Source organism: Peromyscus leucopus, chromosome 11 (genome assembly GCF_004664715.2).
Source record: "Peromyscus leucopus breed LL Stock chromosome 11, UCI_PerLeu_2.1, whole genome shotgun sequence".
Lineage (NCBI taxonomy): Eukaryota > Metazoa > Chordata > Mammalia > Rodentia > Cricetidae > Peromyscus > Peromyscus leucopus.
The window spans coordinates 51989169-52016634 of NC_051072.1; the positions used below are offsets into that span (position 1 = coordinate 51989169).

General features: G+C 43.8%; 1 protein-coding gene across 2 annotated transcripts; it reads left to right on the plus strand.

Moving 5' to 3' along the window:
- The first annotated feature begins 1193 nt into the window (after positions 1–1193).
- On the plus strand, positions 1194–25922 carry Hmgcr (3-hydroxy-3-methylglutaryl-CoA reductase). 2 transcript variants are annotated; one of them, XM_037209486.1, is made up of 20 exons: positions 1194–1510; positions 7298–7485; positions 7900–8011; positions 8262–8349; positions 9495–9579; positions 10879–10984; positions 14054–14160; positions 14270–14386; positions 14934–15094; positions 15195–15442; positions 15555–15730; positions 17718–17912; positions 18411–18569; positions 18726–18883; positions 19721–19826; positions 21916–22086; positions 22509–22649; positions 22733–22891; positions 23640–23794; positions 24176–25922. In XM_037209486.1, the coding sequence occupies exons 1-20, from the start codon at positions 1504–1506 to the stop codon at positions 24228–24230; spliced, it is 2694 nt and encodes an 897-aa protein (XP_037065381.1). In that variant the 5' UTR covers positions 1194–1503; the 3' UTR covers positions 24231–25922. The 2 variants fall into 2 exon arrangements, with proteins under 2 accessions (XP_037065381.1, XP_028727519.1); XM_028871686.2 differs by lacking the exon at positions 1194–1510 and adding an exon at positions 2274–2380.
- The last annotated feature ends 1544 nt before the right edge of the window (positions 25923–27466 follow it).

A 27466-nucleotide genomic window follows, 5' to 3' on the forward strand; every position in this document is an offset into this window, starting at 1 on the left:
TTTGGCCGGTGGCACGTGCATTGTATTTGCCGTTTATTTTCAGCCCTAACCACCATTCACTGTACAGAATGAATTTTTCAGCGTGTTTGGTAAAGATATGAACGAAGGTTCTATCCTGGGGCAGTGGAAGGGAACCCAAGCAGCTCGAACTTTAGATGTAGAAGGAAATCTTGGTTTTCCAGTCAGTTCAAGTTGCTTAATAAATCTTTGTGTGAAATGGGAGCCATCCCGATTTTATAACACTTAGCTCAAGCTTTAGATGTAGAATGAAATCTTAGGCCGGGCGGTGGTGGCGCACGCCTTTAATCCCAGCACTTGCGAGGCAGAGGCAGGCGGATCTCTGCGTGTTCAAGGCCAGCCTGGGCTACAGAGTGAGATCCAGGAAAGGCGCAAAGTTAACCCAGAGAAACCCTGTCTCGAAAAACAAACAAACAAAGATAGAATGAAATCTTAGTTTTCCAGTCACTTCAAGTTGATTAACATCTTCTTTATGTGAAACGGGAGCCATCCCTATTTTGTAACAATTATGCAACTCTAATGAGATACTCTGGTTAATTAAAAGTTCTACTGAGTGTATAGTGTATACTGTTTCAAAATATAGGGTCTTAAAATTTGAGTTAAGGGGGCTGACCAGTTAGAAAGAACACGGTCTATTCTTCCAGAGGATCCACATTCAGTTTCCAGCACCTACATAGCAGCCCGTGTAACTCCAGTTCCAGAAGATCCCACGCCCTCTTCTGGCCTCCATGGGCACTGGGCTGCACATGCGAGGCACAGACGCGTGCACGTGAAAGGCCCCCTCACGCATAGTGTGTGTGTGTGTGTGTGTGTGTGTGTGTGTGTGTGTGTGTGTGTGTGTGTGAAGAAAAGCAGTTACATAGTTACATACCAATGACTCTCCTTAAGAAGTTTCCACATAAAATAGTAAGACAAGTCATAGATTATTATGGAAATGTTATGGGCGTTCAAAGGAGAGGGAGAGAGAGAGGAGATGACATACGTTTGAGAGAATCAGGAAAGGAGGTGGCGTATGAGTGATCTTTGGGGTATAATTAGGATTTCAAAATTTAAAGTGGGTAGGTATATCCGGGTTAAACTAAGACCATAAACAGGGGGTGTCAGAAGATTCAGTACAATCGACGGGACCAAGTGACTTCAGGCTGAAACACAGGGAGGGCTGGGGCTCTGAAGGGAGGACATGTGGGGTGGGGTCCTCCTGGCAGTGCCAGGTTCTTCGTAGGCAAAAGGCTGGTGACTTAGGAGCAGGTCTATGGCACAAGCGGAGGATTGCTGCAGCAGAAACGCCAGAAGCACTGGAAGATGTAAGCGCCGAAGAGTGGGAAGACCAGTTCGGATAGGTTATTGCAGTTTTCGGTAAGAGATGATAAAGGGGCCCGCAGCCAGGAGGGCAGAGGGAATTCAGAGAGGACCCAGGAGCGGGACGCTTCAGCAAGAATCCAGAGAGTGTGCGACAGGAGACCTAGAGAGCCGGAGCCACTGGAGATGATGGGTAAAGTCACAGGGGGTGGGGGAGGGGGGTAGTACCTGGATGCCACGTTTCACTTTTTTTTAAAATGAGGGACCATACATGCCACAGGGATGCAGATCCACACATTTCCACGAGGATAACTTTCGTCGTGATTATTATTTTTTTCTTTCCCCTTCCACTGTTAACGTGGGTTTTTGGGGGACTGAACTTGGATCGATAGGTTTGTGAGAGAAGCGCTTTCAGCCTCGGAGCCATCATCCCGCCGCCCCTCACGTTTCATTTTTTAAATCCTCTTCCCCCGCTACCCCCCCGCTAGGGTTCTATGAGTTCCTCCAGATCTCTGTACGAACAACTGGGCTTTTCCTCCTCCACCTGGCCCCGCGTTCATCCCCACGCTCCAGCTCGGACACCGTGGCCTCCCACGGGAAGGTCGCGCCCGGCGGGCCGGATTCCGAGGCCGCGGGGCTCCACCCGCGGGATCCCCCGCCGCCCCGCCGCGCGGTCGGGCGGGAGGGCGGGCGGGCGGGTGGGCAGCGTCCTGGCGGGCGCCCCCCTCTCCCCACCCCCCCCACGGCTCAGGAGCCAATCGGAAGGCGGCGATGCTGGGACTCGGCCGGCTATTGGTTGGCTCGGCCGTGGTGAGAGATGGTGCGGTGCCCGTTCTCCGCCCGGGTGCGAGCCGTGGGCGGTTGTTAAGGCGACCGTTCGTGACGTAGGCCGTCAGGCTGGGCAGCCGCCCGCCGATTGGCTGGGCGATCGGACGATCCTTCCTTATTGGCGGCCGCCCCGGCGGCCCCGGAGCGTGCGTCAGCGCGGTTCCTTCCGCCCGAGGCTCCGTTGGCTGGAGACGGCGGGCTGGGCCGGCTTGGTGCCCTCCATTGAGATCCGGAGGTGAGCGAGCGGGGCTGGCTCTGGGGACCGGGCGCCGGCAGTGGCCGCGGGGCTGGCGGGCGGCGGGTCTCGCGCCCCGGCCGGGGCCCGCGAGGCGGCCGTGGACGGGCCGGACGGGCCGCGAGGAGACGTCCCGGAGGCCGGGCGGTGGCCTGGGCGACCCGTGGGGCCGGCCAGGCCCGAGGGCCAGTGCAGCAGCCCGGCGGCCGTGGGTCCAGTCCCGAGGGCGATGTGCTGCTGACCGGGCGGCCACGGTCATCCGGGTAGAACGAGTGTCAGGCAGGCGGGGCAGACAGCGGGAGCGGATGTTCATGGAGCCCTAGGAGACAAGTGTTCACGCCCAGGCCGGCGTTGCCTTGCGGCAGGACCTTTCTTTAAAGTGATGGAGAAAGGCCCGAGGTAGGCTGCAGACTGACCCAAAGCCGGGATCCAGGTTATGCCCCGCTTACTGGGCCAGGAGGATGCGAGGTCAGTGCAGGCAAAGCTAGCCCTCCAAAGTCTGTCGGTCTGCCTGTCGGTCTTGTCTTTCTCCTAAGGGGCGTAGGCTCGTGGATGCTGATGTCCTTAACTTGGACCCCGTTTGGAATTATTTGGTTTGAATGAGGAAGACGGGACCTTCGAGGTTCTCAAGTTAAACAATAGACTTCTGAGATAGGAGGAGGTTAATGTATTCCATCTGGAGTAATCGTATGGGATATTTGCTTGAGGATGTGCCTTTTCGGGCTAGGTCCTGTAAAGCCATAGGAAACGCTTGTGTCTGGGCTTTACCACTAAGTCTTTATGTACAACTAGAGCATCTCACAAAGTAGGGAATATGTTTGTTTGCTTACTTTGGATTTAGGGCAAAGACTTGGATATACTGTGAGGTTGGATTGCATTTTGTGGGCTTGCTTTGTTGTGGTGCCTTTCTAGAATTCGATAAATTTGTCAGAAAGCAGACATGGAAATTAGTATGTGAATAGTAGGAAGAAGTCGTGCATAAACTATCAGATTAGCATGGAAACTTGTGTGGATGTCACAGCTATTTCAAGGACAAGTGTGAGTCTGTGGGGGAATGTGGCACATATTTTTGTCTCATTTGTAGACTATGAGCTATATTCTGGAATTGGTATTTGTGCCGTTAAACACATATGAAACTGCTAGTATCTGAAATTGGACTATTTTTAACTCACAAAATAGTAGTTCTCAACAGTTCCACTTAATGCTTTGGTCAGAGAACTTCAAAATGAGGAGGAGATGGACTTTGAGAAGGGTGATGTATAATGAGGTTGGGTGTAAAACCTGTTTTCTAGTGCAAGATGGTGGTGATGATCTTGTGTGGTGGTTGGTAGGTCAAGAAAGCAGAATGTTACATTCGACTGGGATTCAAAGTAACTGTGGTATAGGTTAGGGGTCTTACCCTCAAAGGGACAACATGCATATATTAATTCATTTGAGGTCAGTGTAGATACTATGCAATCAAAGATTGGAATGTGTGAGAAAGGCAGAGTGCTGGATGGACTGGAAGAATCAGAGAATCGTTTCTGTAATTGGCAGTGCTGAATGGATCTAGTCCTGGATAGGATTAGAATTTAAGAATTCCAGTAAATTTAGCCAGGCTAAATTTCACACGTTCCAGTCCAGCCTGTTCTACAGAGTGAGTTCCAGGACAGCCAGAGCTGTTACACAGAGAAACCCTGTCTCGAAAAAAGAAAAGAAAAAAAGAATTCCAGTAACTTTAAAATTCCAAACCTTTGAAGAGTCTGTGAAATGTTTGCTGTATACTTTATTTGGCTTAGTAGGCGTATGTCTCTTATGTAGCTTGTTTAGATAAGTTATTGCATTCTTGCAGTACAGCACAAAAGCTATTTTCTGAGCTTCTATGAATTGCCACACAGCCCCTCTGCTGTCACTTGTAATTGGATTCTCTGTCCTGCAAATGCTTTGCATAGTCACAGAAATGGGCGGATGCTCCTGAGAGGAGGTAGTTTATAATTGTGGTTACTGCTGACACACCTTGGTAACATGCTCAGTTTGTATTTCCAGGTGGGTGCGGTTCTCTGTGTTTGGATTGGTGCACAGGATTTTGTGTAACCTCTCCCCTCCCCCAATATCAAAAATAGGAATTTACACCTAGCAGGGAAAAGTAGGATTGACAGTGCTCCAGGAAATCAGCTGGATAAAGAATCTGATATGCCAAATGGAATACGGTTGGAGGTTTGGGGTTACTAATTTGTAATCAATTTGGGGCCTTCCTGATAGCAACTCAGATTTTAATTTAGCAAAATCAACTTTAATGGTGATGAATAATAATAGGGAAGAATATTCAAGCTTTTGGTTGTGAGAGATGGAGAATTGGAAGTGATTTTGACTCAAATTGAAACTAATTTACCTTCTCAGACCTTGAAGCCAGTTCTTCAGACTATTTTGCAGTGTTTTAGTTTCTGATTTAAAAAAGAGACCATATGAGAAAAGCCAGTGGACATGTTTAAAGTTTTCCTCCTTTAAATCCAGGCCCTGAATAACATTATTTGGTTGCTGTGGGATGTTCTGTATGGCAAACGTGTTGCTCTGATTGGTCAATAAATAAAACACTGATTGGCCCTTGGCTAGGCAGGAAGTATAGGCGGGACTAACAGAGAGGAGAAAAGAGAGAACAGGAAGGCAGAAGGAGTCACTGCCAGCCACCGCCGGGACAAGCAGCATGTGAAGATGCTGGTAAACCACGAGCCACATGGCAAGGTATAGGTTTATGGAAATGGATTAATTTAAGCTATAAGAACTGTTAGCAAGAAGCCTGCCACGGCCATACAGTTTGTAAGCAATATAAGTCTCTGTGTTTACTTGGTTGGGTCTGAGCGGCTGTGGGACTAGCGAGTGACAGAGATTTGTCCTGACTGTGGGCAAGGCAGGAAAACTCTAGCTACATTTGGTAGTTGTTGGTTTTCAGGTATTTATTGATCAGTGCAAGATGCTAGAAAGGCAAATGATAAAGTTTGTTATGCAAGACTGAAAACACAAACAAATCAGACAAATGCCTGCTACATCTTTGTGTCTTACTAATAATTGCTGCCTTTTCAAAATTGAGACCCATAGTAAGAAACACACATTCCACTGGGACTGTCATCAATAATCTCATGATACAGGAATATGTATAGTACTCATCCAGGCTTCCTGTCTTATCCAGAAACTGCTTTGATTTTATTTTCTATTTTTAATTAATTAAAACTGTTCTTATTGACAAAATTGATTTCATGATTGAATTAATGTGTTGTGACCACCTTGGAAATCAGTTATACTGGCATGTCTGGTATGATTGAAATGTAGAGGGGAAAATGGAGTGTTTTAGAGATAATATTTCCTAGTTGGCTTCATTCTTAAAAACCAAGCCCCCTCTTTCTTACCCACCCCCACCCCGTACATTATTGCCTTCTTTTACCAAATTTGTTGTTGTTTTCTCTCATCAGTAGATAAGTCGCTTTCTTTTCTTTTTCTTTTTCTTTTTTTTTTTTTTTTTTTGGTTTTTTGAGACAGGGTTTCTCTGTGTAGCTTTGTGCCTTTCCTGGAGCTCACTTGGTAGCCCAGGCTGGCCTCGAACTCACAGAGATCTGCCTGGCTCTGCCTCTCGAGTGCTGGGATTAAAGGGGTGCGCCACCACCGCCTGGCGATAAGTCGCTTTCTTAATGAATATGTTTGAATTCTGACAATCAATGGACTCAGTTATTGGTTTTCTTTTCATCTTTTGCATTAAATTGTGTGTGTTTGTGTGCACTTGTGTGTGCCGTGGTATGAGTGTGGAAGTCAGAGTACAACCTGCGGGTGTGAGGAATAGTGAGGCTTAGGTGCAAGTACATTTGCCCACCGAATCATCTCACAGGCCCTAGTTTTTAAATCTTAAGTGTGATTGATTTTTATGGGTAATAGTCTTCATTGTGCTCATTAGTTTTTCTGTAAGAAATGAAGCTTACAAGTATCTCTGGCGTTAGTGGCCTTGTAAGGTTACTCTTCTAATAGGAATGTCAAAATTATTAACTGGCCAGCAAACATGGGAAGAGTGGTAGTCATTAGCTCGGATCGTCTTGCTATTAGTTTGTTGAGAATCCTCTTGTCAGACAAGGAGTTGTTAGTTTTTTTGTTTTGTTTTGTTTTGTCCAACAGAGGGCCTTTCCCTGAGCTGTGTTTTCCCCCTTGTGGGTCTTTCTGCATGATAGGGACACACATTTTAGCCAGCCATTTACTTCTCCTGACTCTTCAGTCTTGGCTAGCTGTAAAAGTTTAGGAGCCTTCCACATCTAACACATTTAAATTGGTCGTCTAGCCCTCTAGTTTGCTGGGAGAAAAGCAGCCATCCTAGCAAAATGCAGGTCCCTTTTTACTAACAGAAGCATCTGTCAGAAAAGACTTCTAGGGACAGCCACCTTAGGGAAGTTGGTTAGACATTGTGCCAGTAACGTTCTGCCTGCCTTATGTTTTATAGAATGAAATGGTGGTAAGAGTCTTACTTATAAATCCCCATGATTTCTGGGAAGAAATCAACAAGCAGTTTCTTTGATGCTACCTTTGTTTAAGCATGTGAATGGTGAAGAGGGTGTTTATGGGTTTTCTATTTGAGTAACTAGAAAATGTGAATGGTTGTTTCTCTCGTTTGCTTTTTGCTTTATTTCCCTAGGCTCACATAATTACAAGGGGTTATGTTTGAAACTTACTTTTAAAGAAACAATTGCATCTAAGTTGGTTGCCAGTGGGTAATAAAAGATTTAAGTGTTTGAAAGAAGTAGCAGGAGTCGTTTAAATAGAATATTACAATTACTTCCCGGAATTATTCGGAACACTGAAATAGTCCTATGTGTAAGATGCTGCACACAGGGCTTACGGCATCCTTTTGTTTTCCTGAAAGTGAGTTGTGTGCTAACGGTTCATGCGTGGTGTTCTCTCCAGGATCCAAGGACCGTGTAGCTACGATGTTGTCAAGACTTTTCCGTATGCATGGCCTCTTGGTGGCCTCCCATCCCTGGGAAGTTATTGTGGGGACAGTGACACTCACCATCTGTATGATGTCCATGAACATGTTTACTGGCAACAACAAGATCTGTGGTTGGAATTATGAGTGCCCCAAATTTGAAGAGGTTAGTGAGATTCATTTGATTTTGACTAGAGTAAATTACATTACAATTTCTAAAGAATGTCTCCTTTTTAAAGAACATATAAGCAAAAAGAGTTCTGAGTAGTATTCTCTAGTGGGCTTACCTCAGAGTCTCAGCTGATCACATGGTATGGATTGCACTTAAAATGCTTTTTGAATACTAGTGAGTGTATTTGACTCTGAGAAATACACCCTTTGTAAGGACTATGAGGGAAAAATGATTGTGAAGAATTACAGATTGCTTAAAAATTGTATTCAGTTTTCGATTTCTGTGTTGGCTATTTTGATTTGGTTGTAATATGCTGGCATTTATATTTGTGATAATATGTAAACCAGTGACATAGAGTCAAAGTTCTTGCTTTCGAGTACTTATTGAAACCTCTCTCTCTGCCAATAGGATGTACTGAGCAGTGACATCATCATCCTCACCATCACACGGTGCATCGCCATCCTGTACATTTACTTCCAGTTCCAGAACTTACGTCAGCTTGGGTCGAAATACATTTTGGGTAATACTAGTTTTCTTCTTTGCATGCTATCAGACTTTTGATTTGCTGTGGAAATTTCTAAGTGCATGATGCTGATAAAAGTGTTGGGTACATTTAGTAGTTTCCAGATTCTTCTTAGTAAATATTCTCGTTTGAGGTCTCAGTAATATAAAGGAAAGTGGTATTGTTTCTATCAGAGTGTTGTATGAGACTGAGTGTTAGTTAGCATTTGTGTAGTAAGGAGTTCTGAGTGTTGAATTTTCCGTTTTAGGTATTGCTGGCCTGTTCACAATCTTCTCGAGTTTTGTCTTCAGTACAGTTGTCATTCACTTCCTAGACAAAGAGCTGACAGGCTTGAAGTAAGTATTTAAGGCTCAAGTGGGCATTCTCCAAAATACAGGTTAAGGACCTTCATGCCCTCTGTTATAAAGATGAGGTGTAAGTTTAAAAGTTTAGAAAATATGGGGAATTTCTCTTGTGCTCTTGCTGTTAGCCAGTGTTAACTGTTAACATTTGCTGTGTAGTCTTTCCCATTATTTTAGACATTTTTTGAGTGTTGTACTATATATGCTTAAGTCTTCTTTGCCTGGTGTAGTTCATCTACATCTTTTCATGTCCTTAATGTTAAATTATTAGTGATGGCGATATAGTATTCTTCTATATGAGTATTTTGTAGTTTGTTAATCTAACATCGGATTAAGTTGATTTTCTTCATAAATATCACTGTGGTTAATATCTTTATAGACAATTTTTTGTTCACGTTCACCATTATCTTCTAGGGGTACATTTCAGGAGTATTGTGGTGGCTGTGGGTTTGCTTATTTGAAAGCTTTTTTTTGTTTTGTTTTTTTAACCTCTTTGGGAGAGGTAGTATAGCTTTTTTAGTACTATTATTATTATTTTTTTTTTTTGGTTTTTTCGAAACAGGGTTTCTCTGTGTAGCTTTGCACCTTTCCTGGAACTCGCTTTGGTGACCAGGCTGGCCTTGAACTCACAGAGATCCGCCTGCCTCTGCCTCCCGAGTGCTGGGATTAAAGGCGTGCGCCACCACCGCCCGGCAGTACTATTATTTTTATACATTTTTCTCAATGTTAATTCAAGTATTTTTTAATAAACCTAGAATAACATTGAAAGGTGTCTCTATGTTCATGTACATTTTAACGTTGTGAAATTTTTTTAGTTAAGCTGGGCATAATGGCAATGTCTATAATTCTAGCATTTGAGGAAGGAATGGAGAGGATCAGGGGTTCGAGGCCAGTTTCAGCTACATAAGAAGTTAGATGTCAGCCTGGGCTTCATGAGCCTTTGTCTCAAAAAGTGAAACAGAATAAACTTCAAGCATTTTGCACATCTCTTAGCTTTGAGGCTTGCAAAGAATCCTAGCAGAAAAGTATGGCACTACATAGCCGTGCAAAATGTGGTATGGGAAGGGTTATTGTAAAGAACTTTGTAAAACCGTATTTTCCCCGTTTTCACTGGAACTTGTCCTGATTTGTTTCCCCAGTGAAGCTTTGCCCTTCTTCCTGCTTTTGATCGACCTTTCTAGAGCGAGCGCACTAGCCAAGTTTGCCCTAAGTTCCAACTCACAGGTGAGTGTTAGTCAGAAGCCTGCAGTGTGATAGTGATCCTCTGCTTGTGTTTATTCTTACAACGAGTTCATGAGATTTCTTCATTGTCGAAAATGTCACAGTTCTAGACCTCACTTTCCCATTTTTCCCTTTGAAAGTCTTCTGAAATTACAGTGCAGTGACTTGGATGTAGACACTACCTGTCAACCCACTTAAGGAATAGAGGAAGTGTTTCCGGTGCTTTCCTCATTGCTCTGACCAAATGGCTCTCATGGAGCAGGTTAGGAAGAAGGGTTTCTTTTGATTTACGGCCCCAGGGGTGTAATTCATCTTGATGGGGAAGGTGTGTTAGCAGGGACTGGAGGCCTAGTGCAGTCCAGGAGGAGAGTGCACAGGAAGTTGGGCCGGGCTGGGGAAGCACAAGGCCCACACTCTGTGATCCACTTCCTCCCATGAGCCTCTACCCTCAGCCTTCCCAAGAAGCCCCGCCTCCTGGGGACCAAGTGGCCAAACACGTGAGCCTTTGGGGGACATTTTACATCCAAGCTATAACATCTAGTGGACTAGAGTCTCAGATCACATGTTTCTAAGCCCCTCAAATTAACATTTCCCATCTTAACTTCATCGTGTTTTAACAACCTTATATCAATACTTTTTATTTTGAGACAGACTCTGTGTATTTCAGTTTCTCCTGAATTATAGTAATCTCCTGCCTTGGTCAGCTGAGTGCTGGGACTGCAAACATGCACCACTGTGTCCTACTTAGATTAGAGCTTTCTGTACGTTTCCTCCAGAGATAGTCGTTGAACCTAGGACCTTGTACAGGCTTGGCAAGTGCTCAGTCCTGAGCTACCCCTCCCCCCAAGCTGTGAAGGAGCTCATAATTCTGCCTTGATTAAGTTTTTAATCATTTGAACATTTTGATAAGAAAATTATCTAGGTTTTATTGTACTAATGTGACTTCAAAGAAATCTCAACTAAGCTTCTGTCAGTGGGAGCCAGAGTATAAAACGTTGAAGGGTTTAATTAGAGAAAATTTAGATGGTGGGATTAACCTACCACCTCAAAGGTAAAGGTAAAAGGTCTTAGAAGTCTGTCACCCATGGGAAGGAAAGCAGGGTTCTACTAGGTCTTTTTGTTGTTGTTGAATTGTATCACTGCCCCATTTTGCATCTTGAATGCATCCTATTTTATCACATTGTTCTTTAAGTAGTAAAATAAGAAAAATAATTAATGTAGGACATAAGATGCTTGCTCTCTAGCATTTTAAAGGGTTAACTTGTACTTTACAACCATCAATGTGTTTGGTCTGTACTTTAGGATGAAGTGAGGGAAAATATAGCTCGTGGAATGGCAGTTCTGGGTCCCACATTCACCCTTGATGCTCTTGTGGAATGTCTCGTAATTGGAGTTGGCACCATGTCAGGTTTGTAAACAATTTCAATTGTAAACTTACAGTTAAGTAGGTCACTAAAGGGAAAAATAGAAGGTCTTGGATTTCTGTTGTTTGTTCTTAAATTCCGACTTTTAAAGGCCTTGAACTGTAACTATTATTAGTGTTATTATTAGTGTATTACTATTATTATTATTATTATTATTATTATTATTATTATATGGACCTATGTGTGTGGTAAAATTGTAGTAGCAGGTTACTGATGTTTTCTACCTTCACTGTCTTCTCTCTGTTTTCCACTTTGTGCTGTTTGGGTTCTGCTATTGGTTTATAACTACAACGGCATCCAAGGCTGCTCTGGAAATCCCTTTCTGTTGCCTAGACTAAATTAATAACTTAGTTCCTTTATTTTAATTGTCACATTGGAGGTTGCAAGAGTCTAGATCTGAATTAGGGTCATCTATCTTTTTCTATTATGAAGTTTCCTAGTCATTAGACTAGATTTTATGGCTTTCTCATGAAAATCATACGAGTGTGTGTCCGTCCGTCCGTCCGTCCATCCGTGTGTCCGTGTCCCCATCTGTGTCCCCTGGAGCTGGAGTTACAGGTCACTGTGGGCTATCTGACATGGGTGCTGGGAACCAAGCTCAGGTCCTCTGCAAGAGCAGGAGTCACCCTTAGCTGTTGGGCAATCTACCACTCCAGCCCTTACATAGCTAACATTTGGGTAATACTTGGTTGTCTTGTATTCATTATTTTATTAAATATATAATATTTCTTTACATTTCTAATAGTAATAAGAGATATTCTGCTGTTCAACAAAGGTTTTTATTCAAGAAAGAAAAACCATGTGCCTTTTAAATCGTTTTAAAATTTACATGCCTGCTGCTGGGGATAGAGCTCAGTGGTTCACTCGGTAGCATATATATGTATGTATATTTTGTATGCTTTAATTCACGTTTTGGGAGCTAGGGAGGCGACTCGGGGTGAAGCGCCTACTGTGCAAGAATGAGAACCCAAGTTGGGGTCTCTGGAAACATGACAGCATACAGCTGCCATCCCGGGGCTCCTGTTGCGGGGGGGGGGGGGGGGGGGGGGGGGGGGGGGGGGAGAATTTCCAGTTCAAGGTCCAGCTAGCCTGTGGACCTCAAAGAGACTGTCACTTAGGACACAGACACAAGGACAGGCAGCGGATATTGTCCCCTGACCTTGGAGCATGCCCTGTGACACATGTGCTCCCATAATCACACACACTTTAAAAAATTACCTTCTGAAAGGTTCAATTTTGAGTTTTAATGAAGATACTATCATGTCAGCACTACTAAAATCAAATCAAATGTTGATCAGGTGAAAACAGTCACCTGATTTTCTTCAAGCAGAAGAGTGTGGGAGATGTTGAAGATGGAGCAGGAAATGACAGGCCTTGAAACAAAGGCAGCCAGTTATCGGAATCGGACGTGGGAAGCAGGGGGGTTGATGCCTTGTCTTGACGTGGTTAGAAAAGTGAAGAAAAGCATTGGAGGTGTGGTTGCACAGACCACGGAGGACATTTGTGTCTGTGCAGAACTAGGGATGCGGCTTCAGATCAGGAAGCCACCCCACTGCCACCACCCTTTACAGTGTTAGGGCTTAGCCAGGAGCTTGGACAAGCTTTGGGCACAGTCTGCCACTGAGCCATGACCCTGTCCTGGAAGCAACTCTGAAAAAGTCAGATCAAAAAAAAGGTTGATCTGGGTGTAGCTCAATGGTAGTGTGTACTTTGCACACGGGAAGATCTAATTCCTAGTGCACACACAGGCCACAGCTTTTAGAAGTCTTGGTGCTGTCTCCTTGTGTAGTACCAAAGTGGCAGAAAGACCTCTTGGGACAGTAAGGAAGAATGATGACATCATGAGTTTAGGGAAAAAAAGCTGACGATTAATTTGTTAATCATTAATTAAGTATGGTTTGAGTGTGAAAATATTCCATTCACCTACTGTTTAAAGTATAGATTGGTTTTATTATAATTTGCGGTTTCTCAAATGCCCATGGTTATGAGAGTAAATAACGTAAAATTAAAAACGTACAATGTATGCTTTTGCTCAGATGATCTCATATTTAAGAAATAAAATACACTTTGAGTTTTTATATTGCCTTTTCTAACTTGTTTTTTTTTTATTAGAAAGGGGAATTGTTTCTTAATTTCTTTTTCTTTTTTCTTTCTTTCTTTTTTTTTTTTTTTAAGATAAGGTTTCTCTGTGTAGTTTTGCGCCTTTTCCTGGAACTCACAGAGATCCGCCTGGCTCGGCCTCCCGAGTGCTGGTTTTAAAGGCGTGCGCCGCCACCGCCTGGCTGTTTCTTAATTTATATTCAGTGCAATTTTTTTATTTTGAGTTAAAGAGTAGGAGTTGGTGATCTTAATTTCTCTTCTGGCCTCTACAGTTCTGGTACCTTCTCTTTGACATTACCAGATCACCTCTGAAACATTATGTGGTGAAATGTTTGTTAATTTTTAATCTTGATTTTTTTTTTTTTTTTACATTTTGCATTGATTGTATCATTTTCAGGCAGGTCAGTGAAACAAAACTGTAAGAACATCGGTAGGCACTATAGAGGTTCTATGGAATTCAAACTTAGTGGTATGCAAGGACTATTTACTTAGATACTGTGTCAGAAAGGCATAACTGCTTATTGATATATTCTTTGACAAATTTCCCTGGATACAGAGGTGAATAGCTTTTGTGACAATAAGTGAGTCTAGGTGAGGAGTAGATTGGAGGGTAGCTGGAGAGTAGCCGGGCCTCTAGCTGCTTGTCTCAGCCAGTCTAGCATTTTATACCAGAATTGGAAGCACATTTGTATCCGGATGTGTCAGGCACTAGCATCATGTAATGTTGGGGACATGGGAGAAGTCAAGGTTCATGTCCTTGAGGGACTAAGAGTTTTGTAATTGCTGTTCTTAACGTCTTAGCATCATCGAGTTGCTGATTTCTAGTAGGTGGCAAAGGACCTAATGTGGTAAAACTTGCCCGGGTTTGTCTACCTGTAGGAAGAGTCTTTGAGAGAGATGGCGTGTTAGAAACCCACCCTTTACCAGCTCTGCATTTCCTTTTCTCCAACCAGGGGTGCGGCAGCTGGAAATCATGTGCTGCTTTGGCTGCATGTCTGTGCTTGCCAACTACTTCGTGTTCATGACCTTCTTCCCAGCTTGTGTGTCCCTGGTCCTAGAGGTGAGAATGATTTTCCTGGCGGCATTGGTTTAGAAGCATATTCTTCTCATTCTGTCCCCTCCCCTGAATCAGCTGCACACCTCTAACGCAGTGCTGACTTACTTTGTAGCTTTCTCGGGAGAGCCGAGAGGGTCGTCCAATTTGGCAGCTCAGCCATTTTGCCCGAGTTTTGGAAGAAGAGGAGAATAAGCCAAACCCTGTAACCCAAAGGGTCAAGATGATTATGGTAATGGCGTTTTTCTCTACCAGGATCTGTGGTTTCAGTGTTTCTTATGCTTTGGGTTCTTGGGGACTCTTGTTTGTGTTTTTAGTTCCTGTCTTGTGTATGTAGCATTCGGCCCTTTCAGTGACATTCCACTGTCCTCTCTTCTCTCAGAATTTGTTCTTTGTTTCTTTGAAGTTCTGGGACTTTAGTGTGTTGTATTGAGACGGGATCACACTAGATAGCCAAGGCTGGTTTAGACTTGAAACCATCACGCCTCAGCCTCCTGAGTGTGGCGATTCCAGGTGTTTGCCTGTGCCCCTCGGGCCTTCTGGTCTTTGTTATTCTCGCTCCCCTACATAGATTTTGCAAGTTCCTCTGTCTTTGAAAGCCTATTCTTTGGAATGTTTGAACCGTGATAGGAACACTGCTTTTATTAGTCACCTAACAAACTGAGGGCTTTCTTGTCATAATGAGGTGGGGCCAAGGAAGGTAGGAAGGTAATGTCTGGTTGTGGACTTGGGAGGGATGAGAAAGCAGAGGATGCACAACTGAAAATGTGTTCCTTCAGTCTTTAGGCCTGGTTCTCGTTCATGCTCACAGTCGCTGGATAGCTGATCCCTCCCCTCAGAATAGCACAACAGAACATTCTAAGGTCTCCTTGGGACTGGATGAAGATGTGTCCAAGAGAATTGAACCAAGTGTTTCTCTCTGGCAGTTTTATCTCTCCAAGTAAGTTGACTGAGTGAAAGCCACAGTACTCTGCACTCTTAAAAGGTTGTGCCGTGAAGTTTATATTTCTGAACTGACATGCTTATCTGCTTTCATTCAGGATGATCAGCATGGACATCGAACAAGTGATTACCCTGAGTTTAGCTTTCCTGTTGGCTGTCAAATACATTTTCTTTGAACAAGCAGAGACAGAGTCAACACTCTCATTAAAAAATCCTATAACATCTCCTGTCGTGACCCCAAAGAAAGCCCAAGACAACTGTTGCAGACGTGAGCCTCTGCTTGTGAGAAGAAACCAGAAGCTTTCGTCAGTGGAGGAGGAGCTGGGAACGAACCAGGATAGAAAAGGTACTTTCCTGTTCTCTTCATTTTGGTTCCTCTGTCCGAGGATGGACCCTGAAGCTGAGTTCATTTGGAAGTGCTTACAGAGTTTTGAGATGTCCTTTTGCCTCTCACCCAGTTGAGGTTATAAAACCCTTAGTGGCGGAAGCGGAGACTGCAAGCAGAGCTACATTTGTGCTTGGAGCCTCTGGAGCCAGCCCTCTGGTGGCACAGGAGACACAGGAGCCTGAGATTGAACTCCCCAGTGAGCCTCGGCCTACTGAAGAATGTCTGCAGATCCTGGAGAGTGCTGAGGTGAGGATGGGGTGTGCACTTCCACTTGGGGGTTGTTTTTGGTTTTATTTGTTTTTAACCAAAGGAAGTAAAAACTCGTACTACCGGGGCCCACCGGCTTATAGACACTGTGTTACGTGGCTTATCAACAACTGGATTTCTCTCCTACAGCCTTTGGAGGCATTTTCTCCATCTGTGAGATGAGCAGCCCAGGCTCAAGAGGCTTTAGTAATAGCCCCAAGATATTTGCCATTGAGGAAACTGTACACAGAATCACAACTGTGTAGTGTGTTACTGTTTCTTATAGAGATGCGTCTGTGTAGGAACATGGGCTGTGCTTCCCAGACCAAAGCTTTGTTTTGTGCTTTTTAATCTCCCTAGGGAGCTAGCTTTTCCTCCCGGAGCTTTGAGCACCGTGTTCTGCCTCCATGTTTATATATGTCCATTCATACTTCCAGCCATATCTGCTTCGGCTAACTAATGTTTTCCCTGTCTGCTAGTGCTACATAGTAAGACCTTGTCTCAAAACTCTTTTTCATGTTTGGTAAGATACAGTTCCATTGACCCTCACTTTATTAAGATATAATTGACAGAGGAAATTGGTTGTATTTCAGATGCATAGCTTCTTTCTGTATGATTAACATACTCGAGCTAACATTCATCATCGGCCGTCCATTAGGCCTTGAGGACTTACTCATCCTGTGTAACTGATCTGACACCAGTGTTTGGATAAACATCCCGCTCTTTTCTTCTGGCAGTTGGCAGCCATCATGTCTGTATACTTTTATAAGTCTGTTGTATGTTCCACTGGAGATAGCATGGACATTTCTCTTGCAGAGTATTAGACTGTGGGTGTGATTGTTGTACCCGTGTCACAGTGCCTAGGCTGGGAGTGTAGCCTGGCATGTGTGTGAGCCTACCAGCACCTGAGAACAAAACCAAAAATGTGTGCCCGTAGCCAGACCTCATTGCGGTGCTGTGTTAACAGGATCGTTGTGTGTACATGTGGGGTGTATTTCATTTTCATTTGTTTTATTTTCACTTATGTATTTATGAACATGGGTTATGTTGTTGTTGTTTTTATAAAAAACGTAAACTTTGGATGTTATTTTCTTATGTGGGTGGGCAGAGTGAAGGTTGACTCACACGGAATGTCTTCCTCAGTCTCTTTCCACCATTGTTTGTTTGTTTTTGTTTCTGAGACAAGGTTTTACTCTGTATTCCTGTCTGACCTGGACTCACAGAAATCCACCTGCCTCTGCTTCCTGAGTGCTGGGATTAAAGGCGTGTGGTACCATACCTTCTGGCTTCATCTGAATTTGTGAGACAGGGTCTCTCACTCAGCATGGAGCTTGCCATTTTGGCTAAACTGGGCACAGCAAGCTGCCAGCTTTTGCCCGTCTTCTTCCTGCCCAGTGCTGGGTTGCAGATGTAACCACTGTGCCTGGCTTTTCTGTGGGTGCCGGGATCTGAACTCAGGTCCTCAGGCCTGCATGGCAAGCACTGTACCCACCGAGCCGTTCCCCTGGCTCTCCTTGACAGTTTCTGTTCAAACTGTCTCCCTCTTTACAAACCCAAAGGCTTCCGAGTTTCCCTTTTACTGTTCTTGTACTCTTTAGTGCTCTTGAGAGTGGGGTCCTGAGCTGTTTAAGGGCCACAGCTTGTACACAAAAATACTACTGTGTAATGTACACATTGCCTATGATATTGTAGCAAATATGTATTGATTGGCTTTTATTGATCAGTCCATGAGCATGTAAGTTTACAATGTGGCCAGGCCCACAGCAGATAGGGGAGCTGGACTGAGGGCAAGGTTTTGTTCTGGGTACGGTTCTTTTCCGAGAGAATGGAAGAGTCTGGCCGAATATTTATGTCCTCGGGGTTGATGCATACATTATTGTCATCTACGCAGCTCTGCACTGTGGGCTTTCAGCTTTTTTGTCTTTGGCTTGTGAATTGCAGTTCTTGACTCTCCTGCCATCTCTCTCCCACTTTCCCATTTCTTCAGAAAGGTGCAAAGTTCCTCAGTGATGCAGAGATCATCCAGTTGGTCAATGCCAAGCACATCCCAGCCTACAAGTTGGAAACTCTAATGGAGACTCATGAACGTGGGGTATCGATTCGCCGGCAGCTCCTCTCCACAAAGCTTCCGGAGCCTTCTTCTCTGCAGTACCTGCCTTACAGAGATTATAATTACTCTCTGGTATGTTAGTTGATTAAGGAGGGCTTGCTTTGTACTTGACCCGCCACTGCTACTTAAGTGTTTTTCATGTTTTTACAGTTGTGGCTGGAAGAGTCCAACAGTTTAAAGTTTTTGTTTGTTTGTTTTTCGAGACAGGGTTTCTCTGTGTAGCCCTGGCTGTTTTGGAACACTGTATAGACCAGCTTGGCCTTGAACTCAAATCTGCCTGCCTCTGCCTCCCGAGTATTGGGATTAAAGGCGTGCACTACCACACCCAACCAGTTTAAATATTTTTAAAGAGGAAATTTGGGGTGGGTTCAGCTTAGTGATAGAATGTTTGCCTAACATTGGTGAGGCCCTGGGTTTAATCCCCAGCACCATGACAACCTAAAGAATACATTAAAAATATTGTTGGAATATCTTATAGGATTAAGTGAAGAATTGTTAGTGATAGGGACGAGATGAGCTGTTGTCCATTACAACAGGGGTTTTCATGTGCTGCACACCTGTGTTTCTTAGGTGATGGGAGCTTGCTGTGAGAATGTGATTGGATATATGCCCATCCCTGTTGGAGTGGCAGGGCCCCTGTGCCTGGATGGGAAAGAGTACCAGGTTCCAATGGCAACAACGGAAGGCTGTCTTGTGGCCAGTACCAACAGAGGCTGCAGAGCCATAGGTGTAAGTGGGGATTTGTTTGCTTTAAAGAATAAGGCGGGCGGGCGGGCAGGCGGGCGGGCAGGGTAAGGAGACCAAGACAGATTTGGGGAATAGTCACGAGCTTTGGAAGAGATTGAAGTGTTTTCTGGATTAATGTTCCCGTAATCCTCGGTTTAGCTTGGTGGTGGTGCCAGCAGCCGGGTCCTTGCAGATGGGATGACCCGAGGCCCAGTGGTGCGACTTCCTCGTGCTTGTGACTCGGCAGAAGTGAAGGCCTGGCTGGAAACCCCAGAAGGCTTCGAAGTGATAAAGGAGGCCTTCGATAGCACCAGCAGGTGTGTGCTGGGCATGCGTGGAGACTATACTTGTTTTCTGTGATAGCTAAAGCTAGTCATTGATCTATTGCCTGCTTCCAATGACATAGCACTGCCCTGGATCCATTCATTCAGGAATAACTATTCTTGGTTAAGGGGAACCTTGGTTCAGATGAATTACCTCATAGAAATAAATTGGTTTTTTAAAGCTTGGTGAGATGGCTCAGCAGGAAAACGCACTTACCGTACGTGCCTGATGGCCCGAGTCCAGTTCCTTAGTCCCACTCACAGGCAGCAATAGTAAATGGAAAGATAGAAGCTGGGCTAATACATCTGATTAGATTGTTATTTTGCCCTAGAGAAGGATTTTCTAGGCATAATGGGAGTGTTAGTATAGTTATAGGTTTACTTTGAATGAAGACCATTAAAATCACACGGAAGCATAATCAGTAGATGTCAGCTGCTGGGCAGGTCAAGCCAATGTGTTTATCTTACTTGGACTTAAGTGTTTTAAGACGTTAGTCCACCTTTAGTCAGTGTCTGAGAATGAGACTCAGCTGATTATCCTTCATTTGTTAAAGAAAAAATACTCCACACTGAAGTAGATTTAAAATAAAATTTCCTACCAGGCGATGGTGACACACGCCTTTAATTCCAGCACTCAGGAGACAGAGACAGGCAGATTTTGTCTGTCTCTGAGTTTGAGGCCAGCCTGGTCTACAGAGCAAATTCCAGGACAGTCAGGACTACACAGAGAAACCCTGTCTTGAAAAAACAAAAAATTAAAAAAAAAGTTAAAAATAAATAAAAAAATGAAATTCCTCATCTTGGATTAAAATGCAAACCTTGTGTTTCCAGATTTGCACGTCTACAGAAACTTCATGTGACTATGGCAGGACGCAACCTATACATCCGTTTCCAGTCCAGGACGGGGGACGCCATGGGGATGAATATGATTTCAAAGGTAAGCAGAGATCCACTGTGGATGAAAGGGTTCAGATGGGCACATGGGAAATCATCGTGTGGCCTGGGTTGTCCTTGAACTCATGGTGACTCTTGGGCCTCTGCTTTCTTGAGTGCTGGGATTATAATTGTGTCCTGCCACATACAGCCATGTTCTTTATTGATACATCATGTCCATATGTTACATACTTAAAGAGTTCATTTATTTCACATGTTTATTAAAAGCTTAATATTGTTTGATATAGCTTGGTTTAGTGGTGTTTCTATTTGCCTTTTTTTAATTAATTAATTAATTTTATTTTATTTTTTTTATTTTTTTGAAGCAAAGTTAGAGTTTATTTAAAAAACACAAACACTTTAAGCACAAGAATTTAGAAAAAGAGGAGCAAGGAAGAAAGTTGATATCCCCATGTCTGGGCGTCTCAGTCACAGTCAAGTTTCTTTATAGCAGCTATCCATGTTGTTTCTGGTGGCTTTGGACTTGAGCCCAGTGTGATCTTGGTTTGTTCCTGTGCATTGGAAAGGGCACAGCTAAGGTAAAGCCCTAGATCACAGGGTTGCCGGGGAAATAAGACATTTTTACTGTAAAAAAGGGTTGAGTCTTGTTTTTGAGACTCCCAGAAAATATCTAGGAAAGGAGTAAGGCCACACTTGAAGGTCATATATTTTTTTTAATTAGGTTTTTTAAAAATGTGTATGTTTTGGTGCATGTATGTCTGTACACCACATGTGTGCCTGGTGTCCACAGAGGCCATCTGATTCCTCTGGAACTGGAGTTTTATACAGTTGGGAGCCCCCAGAGGGTGTTGGGAATTGGACTTAGGTCCTCAGGAAGAGCAGCTGCCAGCTGTCTGCCTAGCTGCCCTGGTTTAGAGCGATACTGTCTGTGTTGTAAATGTACTCACAAGGGGTGGGAAGGATCTGGGGTTAACACTTCAGAGCCTTTTTCAATAATCCCCTCCCCAGTAAGGATTAGCATCAAGGGTGTTTAGCTCAGTGCTGAGCAAGAGTGCAGGTCGGTGTGTGGAGCCCCAGATCAGTTCTGAGCCTTCCCCAGCCACCCCAAAATAGCTTCATCCCCAAATCTTGCAACTCAACTCTTCTAGATACTCCCCTCTCCCCTTTTCTTCATATTTATTTATTTATTTATTTATTTATTTATTTATTTATTTATTTATTTATTGTGTGTGTGTGTGTGTGTGTGTGTGTGTGTGTGAGAGAGAGAGAGAGAGAGAGAGAGAGAGAGAGAGAGAGAGAGACTGACTCACTATAGCTCTGGATGACTTGGAGTGCTTATATGAGCCAGGCTGACCTGCAACTCGTGGTCAGTTTTCCTGTCTCTGACTCTAATTGCTGGGATTACAGGCGTGTATCATCCTGCTTAGAAATACTTAAAGATACTGAATATATCTGGTTTGCTTGTATAATCCGTTCATTCTGTTTCCTGAGAGGTTTTTGTATGGTGTACATTTTATTTTGCTGATAATTCTTTACTAATGACAAAGAGAAAATATTAAATCATCTAGTCAGGTTACAGATTTGTTTATAAAGATTATTCAGAAAGAGGAAAATCATAAGCTTTTTAAATTCTCATTGAGGTTTTAAATACTCAACGGCTTGAAAATAGAATTGCTATGTCATCTCCCAATTCTACTTTTGGAGTTGAAAGCACAGTCTCCAGAGATGTTTGTACACTCATGTTCATAGTAGCGTTATTCACACTAGCCACTAGGCAGAAGCTGCCTAAGTGTTTACTGGGTAATACATGGATGAGTAAGAGACATGGTAATAGAACATGGTTCAAAGTGGAATCAATCACCAGTTACAAAACGGTGCTATAATGGTCCCACTTACCCGAGCTAGCCAGAGTCATTAAGTTTGTGGACACCAATAGAATGGTGTTGGGCTAGCAGGGGCAGGAACTGGGTCATTGTTTCAACAGGCTGTGGAGCATTAGCTTCATCAGATAAAGAGAGTTCTGGACATGAGCTACATGATAACTTGGATGTGCTGAACGACTGCATTTAGAATTATTAGTTAAGGTGTTCAGAATGGGGAATCCATGCACATTTTGTTTCGCTTCTTCCTAGGGCACAGAGAAGGCACTTCTGAAGCTTCAAGAGTTCTTCCCTGAAATGCAGATTCTGGCAGTCAGTGGTAATTACTGCACCGACAAGAAACCTGCCGCCATAAACTGGATCGAAGGGAGAGGGAAGACAGTTGTGTGTGAAGCTGTCATTCCAGCCAAGGTGGTGAGGGAGGTACGTGATGGATGAGAAGTTAGCCCACTTTAAAGTCTTAGTATCTTTAGTTGGGTTGGAGCCAGGTGTGGTGGCCCACAACTATAATCCCAGCTCTAGGGAGTCAGAGGCAAGGGGATCTCTGCGAGTATGAGGCCAGTGTGGGCTACATAGTGAGGTCTGACCTAGCTGTGGCTGAAAGAAAAATTTAAAATAATAAAAAATTAAGACAATACTAACATCTTTAATACGATTACATTTGTAGGGTTGTGCTTTCCATTAAAATGGTTTTATTTTTTCATGCCTATCTGCATGTAGCATTCTTGGGACAGTTAAATGGGGCCACATCTACACCCTTGCTTCCTAGAGGTAGAGAGGTAGATATGAGTGTGTCTTGCGTGGTTCTCCTGGGGGAGTATGTAAATCTGCCCTCTGTGGTCTAGGTATTAAAGACAACAACGGAAGCGATGATTGACGTAAACATTAACAAGAACCTGGTGGGTTCTGCCATGGCCGGGAGCATAGGAGGCTATAACGCCCATGCAGCGAACATCGTCACTGCTATCTACATTGCATGCGGCCAGGTGAGCCTGCCGGTCCCCACTTTGCCTTCTGCTCTGTTGTTGTAAGGGAAGGAACTGTACTGTATTTCCCTTGTCCCCTCCAGGACGCAGCCCAGAATGTGGGTAGTTCAAACTGTATCACTTTAATGGAAGCAAGCGGTCCCACCAATGAAGACTTGTATATCAGCTGCACCATGCCGTCTATAGAGATCGGAACCGTGGGTGGTGGGACCAACCTCCTACCTCAGCAAGCTTGTCTGCAGGTACACAGCATTGCTCTCGAGCTACCTTGGACTCCCCGTTGTTCTGCTTTCTTTTCTTTTTCTTACTGACTAAAATAAACCTGGGAAAGACAGGGTTTATTTCAACTTAGACATCTAGGTAGAACTTTCTTACTAAGGGGTTAGGGCAGGAACCTTAGAGGCAGTAGAGACCATGGAGGAACCCTGCTCATTGGCTTGTTCCTAGACTCTCATTCAGCTATTGTACTTTTATGTGGGCTGGGTCCTTCATCAATTAGCAATCAAGAAAATACCCTACAAGCATGCCCACAGGCCAGACTTCTGGAGGCAGTTTATCCCTTGAGGTTCCCTCTTCCTAGATGTGTCAAGTTGATAACCAAGTTTAACCATCACATCAGGGATACATGTGTCTACCTGACATCACATCACTCGACTCTATTTTCGCTGATCTTTTTTGTCCTTGCTTTCTCCCAGTCTAACCTAGTGTGTCCAGATACGTATAGGGATTCTAAGTACGTACACACACACACACACACACACACACACACACACACACACACACACACGTATATATGGTTTAGGTGCATGTGTCTAATAAATCATGAGATTAATTAAGCAGGTAAGTGCATGGTGCCAGTTAGCTTTGTGGGCGTTAGTTACATGCTATGTCAATCCTAGCTGTCTGACCTGACATCTCCCTACCACTTGTAGTGGAATCTAGTTCTCCTCTGATGCTTTGTGGTAATCTTCTGTGTTGGTCTGATCACAGATGCTCGGTGTTCAAGGAGCGTGCAAAGACAATCCTGGAGAACATGCACGGCAGCTTGCCCGAATTGTGTGTGGTACTGTGATGGCTGGGGAGTTGTCCTTGATGGCAGCATTGGCAGCAGGACATCTTGTAAGAAGTCACATGGTTCACAACAGGTAAGACTTCGAATATGAAATTTTCCCAAATTCAAATTTTACTGTCCTGGTCTGGGAAACACCACTGAAATGTTTGAGTCCAAGCCCTAGAATCCAGATTTAAAAAAAAAAAAAACAGACCAGGTGTAGTGGCATGAGCTTAAAATGCAACCCCTGGGCAGGTACAGAGGCAGATCCCGTGGGCTCAACTGAGCAGTGAGCCCAGCCTGCTTGGCAAGTTCCAAGCCTTGTCTCAAAATAAAGGGTGGGTGTTGCCCAAGGGATAATAACATCCAGTGTTGTCTTCTGGTCTACACACTTGAGTGCGCGTGCACATACACACACCCCAATTTTTCATTGCTGATGTTTTCTGTATTACTACTTCCTCTCTCTCTGACACAGATCGAAGATAAATTTGCAAGATCTGCAAGGAACGTGCACCAAGAAGGCAGCCTGAGCAGCCTGACAGGACCGAACTAAACCCGGGCATTGGGTTCTCAAGGACTAACATGAAATCTGTGAATTAAAAATCTCAATGCAGTGTCTTGTGGAAGATGAATGGACGTGATCAATGAGGTGCCTGCCTGGTTTCTGGCTCTTTCAGAGACATCTGAGGTCCTTTACAGAGACTCCTCAGATCTGGAAACAGTGTGGTCCTTTCCATGCTGTGTTCTGGAAAGATCTCACGTGGATTTATGCTCTGAGCACCACGGATGTGATCTGCAGCTCGTTTCTGAAAGCCGCCACAAGCTGGAAACGGTGTTTGATGAAATGATGGAGTTCATGGTGATGAGTGTGAGACTGGCCTTCTTTCTCCCAGTGGGTTAAAAATGGAGTTTTAAATTATACTGTAGCTGATAGAACTTCTGATTTTATATTTATTTAGCCTGAGTTGTAGAACTTTGCAATCTTAAGTTTATTTTTTGTAAACTAATAATTCATTTGGTGCTGGTCTATTGATTTTTGGGGGTAAACAACATTATTCTTCAGAAGGGGACCTACTTCTTCATAGGAAGAGTTAACTTTTATTCTCAAACTACAGAACAATGTGCTAAGTAAGCAGTGCGAAATGGTTCTCAATGAAGAAACAGTCGCTGCATTTATCTCTGCAGGTCTTGGTTCAGAGAGGCCTTGTCTAGATTGTTGCCAGCTGGCCTACTGCATGTCTTAGCATCAGGCTTTAGGAAAGTGCCACGCTTTGCACTAAAGATAGCAGAGCTCTTGGTGTTACTTAGACAAGGGGACAGACAAGTCAGAACTCTAGAGTGTGGGAACACAGTTTTAAAGAAAACGACCATTTCTCTAAACCAACTTTCCTTAGAGACATTTTAACTTATTTAGCTGAATTCTAGATTTTTGGGGTAAACTATCAAATCTGTATATGTTGTAATAAAGTGTCTTATGCTAGGAGTTTATTGAAAGTGTTTTAAGAAATAAAAGAACTCAACGTTACACTGATAAAATACTCTACCTTGGGCCAGAGAAGACAGTGCTCTTTAGTGTTGTCCAGGAAACCCTGGCTTGCTTTGCCAAGCCTAATGAAGGGAAAGTCAGCTTGCAGAGCCAATGACGGAGCCACATGAATGGCCCTGGAGCTGTGTGCCTTGTTCCTGTGGCCAGGAGCTTGGTGACTGAATCATTTACGGGCTCCTTTGATGGACCCATAAAAGCTCTTAGCTTCCTCAGGGGGTCAGCAGAGTTGTTGAATCTTAATTTTTTTTTAATGTACCGGTTTTGTATAAATAATAATAAAGAGCTCCTTATTTTGTATTCTATCTAATGCTTCAAGTTCGGTCTTGGGAAGCTGACATCTTGTGTAGAAGATGGACTCTGAAACCAGACATTCCAAGAGTACAGCGGCATCATGGGAGCCTCTTAGTGATCGTGTGTCAGTATTACTGTAGAAGATTAACTTTGCTGTTGTATGTGAAGTTTCAAATTGCTCCTCTTGTGACTTTTTAGCCAGTAACATTTTATTTACCTGAGCTTTTCATGGAAATGGCAGTGAAAAGTATTGAGTGTTCATGCTGGTGACTGTAACCAATGTCATCTTGCTAAATTCCTGTTTTGTACAATTACTAAATTGTATACATTTTGTTATAGAATACTTTTTCCAGTTGAGTAAATTATGAAAGGAAGTTAACATTGACAAGTGTAAACAGTGGCTTTTTTAAAATTGAGGATTAACCCTAAAGCCAAGGCACAGAAGTTAGCAACTTCTGGCAGAATGGTAGCCTGTCCTCTGCTGGGACCATCCAATCATCTCTCTCCATGACACTTTGTAACTTGGCGGCATTAATGCTGGCCAGTGTATGTGCCTCATTGATCTTCCTTACACTTAGAGGGTTTGATTGATTCAGATCCGTAATCTCAGCCAGATTGGCTTTGGTATCAGTTGGGGAGAGTTATGAGGAAGGGAGAATAAAGATCAGCTAGCCAAAACACAGTGGCCCTTTCAAGTGTGTTTCAACTAAATGGGGGAGGGGGATTGGCTTCTTCAGAACTGACTTCCATTTATCTGCAATCACTGACTGCACTTCACTGTTAGAGATGAAAAGGCATACGTGAGCCATTAAGACAGTCCAGATTCTAGAGACTTGCCTATATCCTCCTTCCTCCCCCCACCCCAATTGGTCAGTGATCTCCAAGAGATTGACTAACAGTTGTGCTGGAAGCTATGAGAACATGGTAAATAATTTAGCTTTTAATTAAATGTTTTAAGACTGACAGGTTCCACCATGGTAATTGGAGGCTGAATGCAAGAAACGCCATACCACAGTCCTCACAGGGTGTTGACTGTAGCTGGAGCACACGATGTTGAGACTGCACTGCCCTGCCATGGGGTTTTTGACCCCCTTGGTTTGGGGTGGGGGCAAGACTTTGTCAGCTCTGACAGCCTTGCAGCAGCAGCTGTGTTCAGTGCGAAGTTCTTGGTATCTTGGAGAATCAATAAAATTAGAGCGTTGTATTCACTTTGAAGCACCAAGTTAGGAACTACTTATGGAAAGACTAAATGCTGGCAAACAAAGTTAGAATTAACCCTGGAGTGATCAACAGCTAGCTGTCCAGCAAACATCTGGATTTAGTATGACACCCCTCAGGCTTCTGAACAACACTGACAATGTCTGTATTCACATGTCTTAAGTTATGGTTTCTATTGCTCTGATAAAACATTGTACGCAAGAGTAACTTGGCGAGGAAAGGGTTTATTTCCATCATCAAAGGAAATCAAGGCAGGAACCTGGAGTTAGAAACTGAAGCAGAGACCATGGAGGAATGCTGCTTACCGCCTTACTCAGCCTGTTTTTCTTAATAGCATCCAGGACCACTAGCCCAGGGGTGGCACCACCCACAATGGTCTGGGCACTCCCACATCCATCACTAAGAAAATGCTCTACATTAAGTTGGGCTTGGTGCTGTGTACCTTCAGTCTCAGCATTTGGAGAACAAATGGATCTATGATTTCAAGGCCAGCCTGGTCTACTTAGCAAGTACAGGATAGCCAGGGCTACATAGAGACCCTGTCTCAAAAAAGAAAGAACAGGGAAAAAAAAAATACCCACAGGCCAAGCTGGTGGGAACATCTTCTCCACTGAAGTTCCCTCTTCCAGAATGACTCTAGCTTGTGTTAACTTGAAATAAAAGTAGCCAGCATACATGTGACTTTCAGCCACTTGTTCCCTGCACTCCCTC

Coding starts and splice junctions, on each gene's coding strand:
- Hmgcr (XM_037209486.1), top strand. Junction 15,443..15,554: donor AACGAACCAGGATAGAAAAG/GTACTTTCCTGT, acceptor CCTCTCACCCAG/TTGAGGTTATAAAACCCTTA. Junction 22,650..22,732: donor TCTACATTGCATGCGGCCAG/GTGAGCCTGCCG, acceptor TGTCCCCTCCAG/GACGCAGCCCAGAATGTGGG.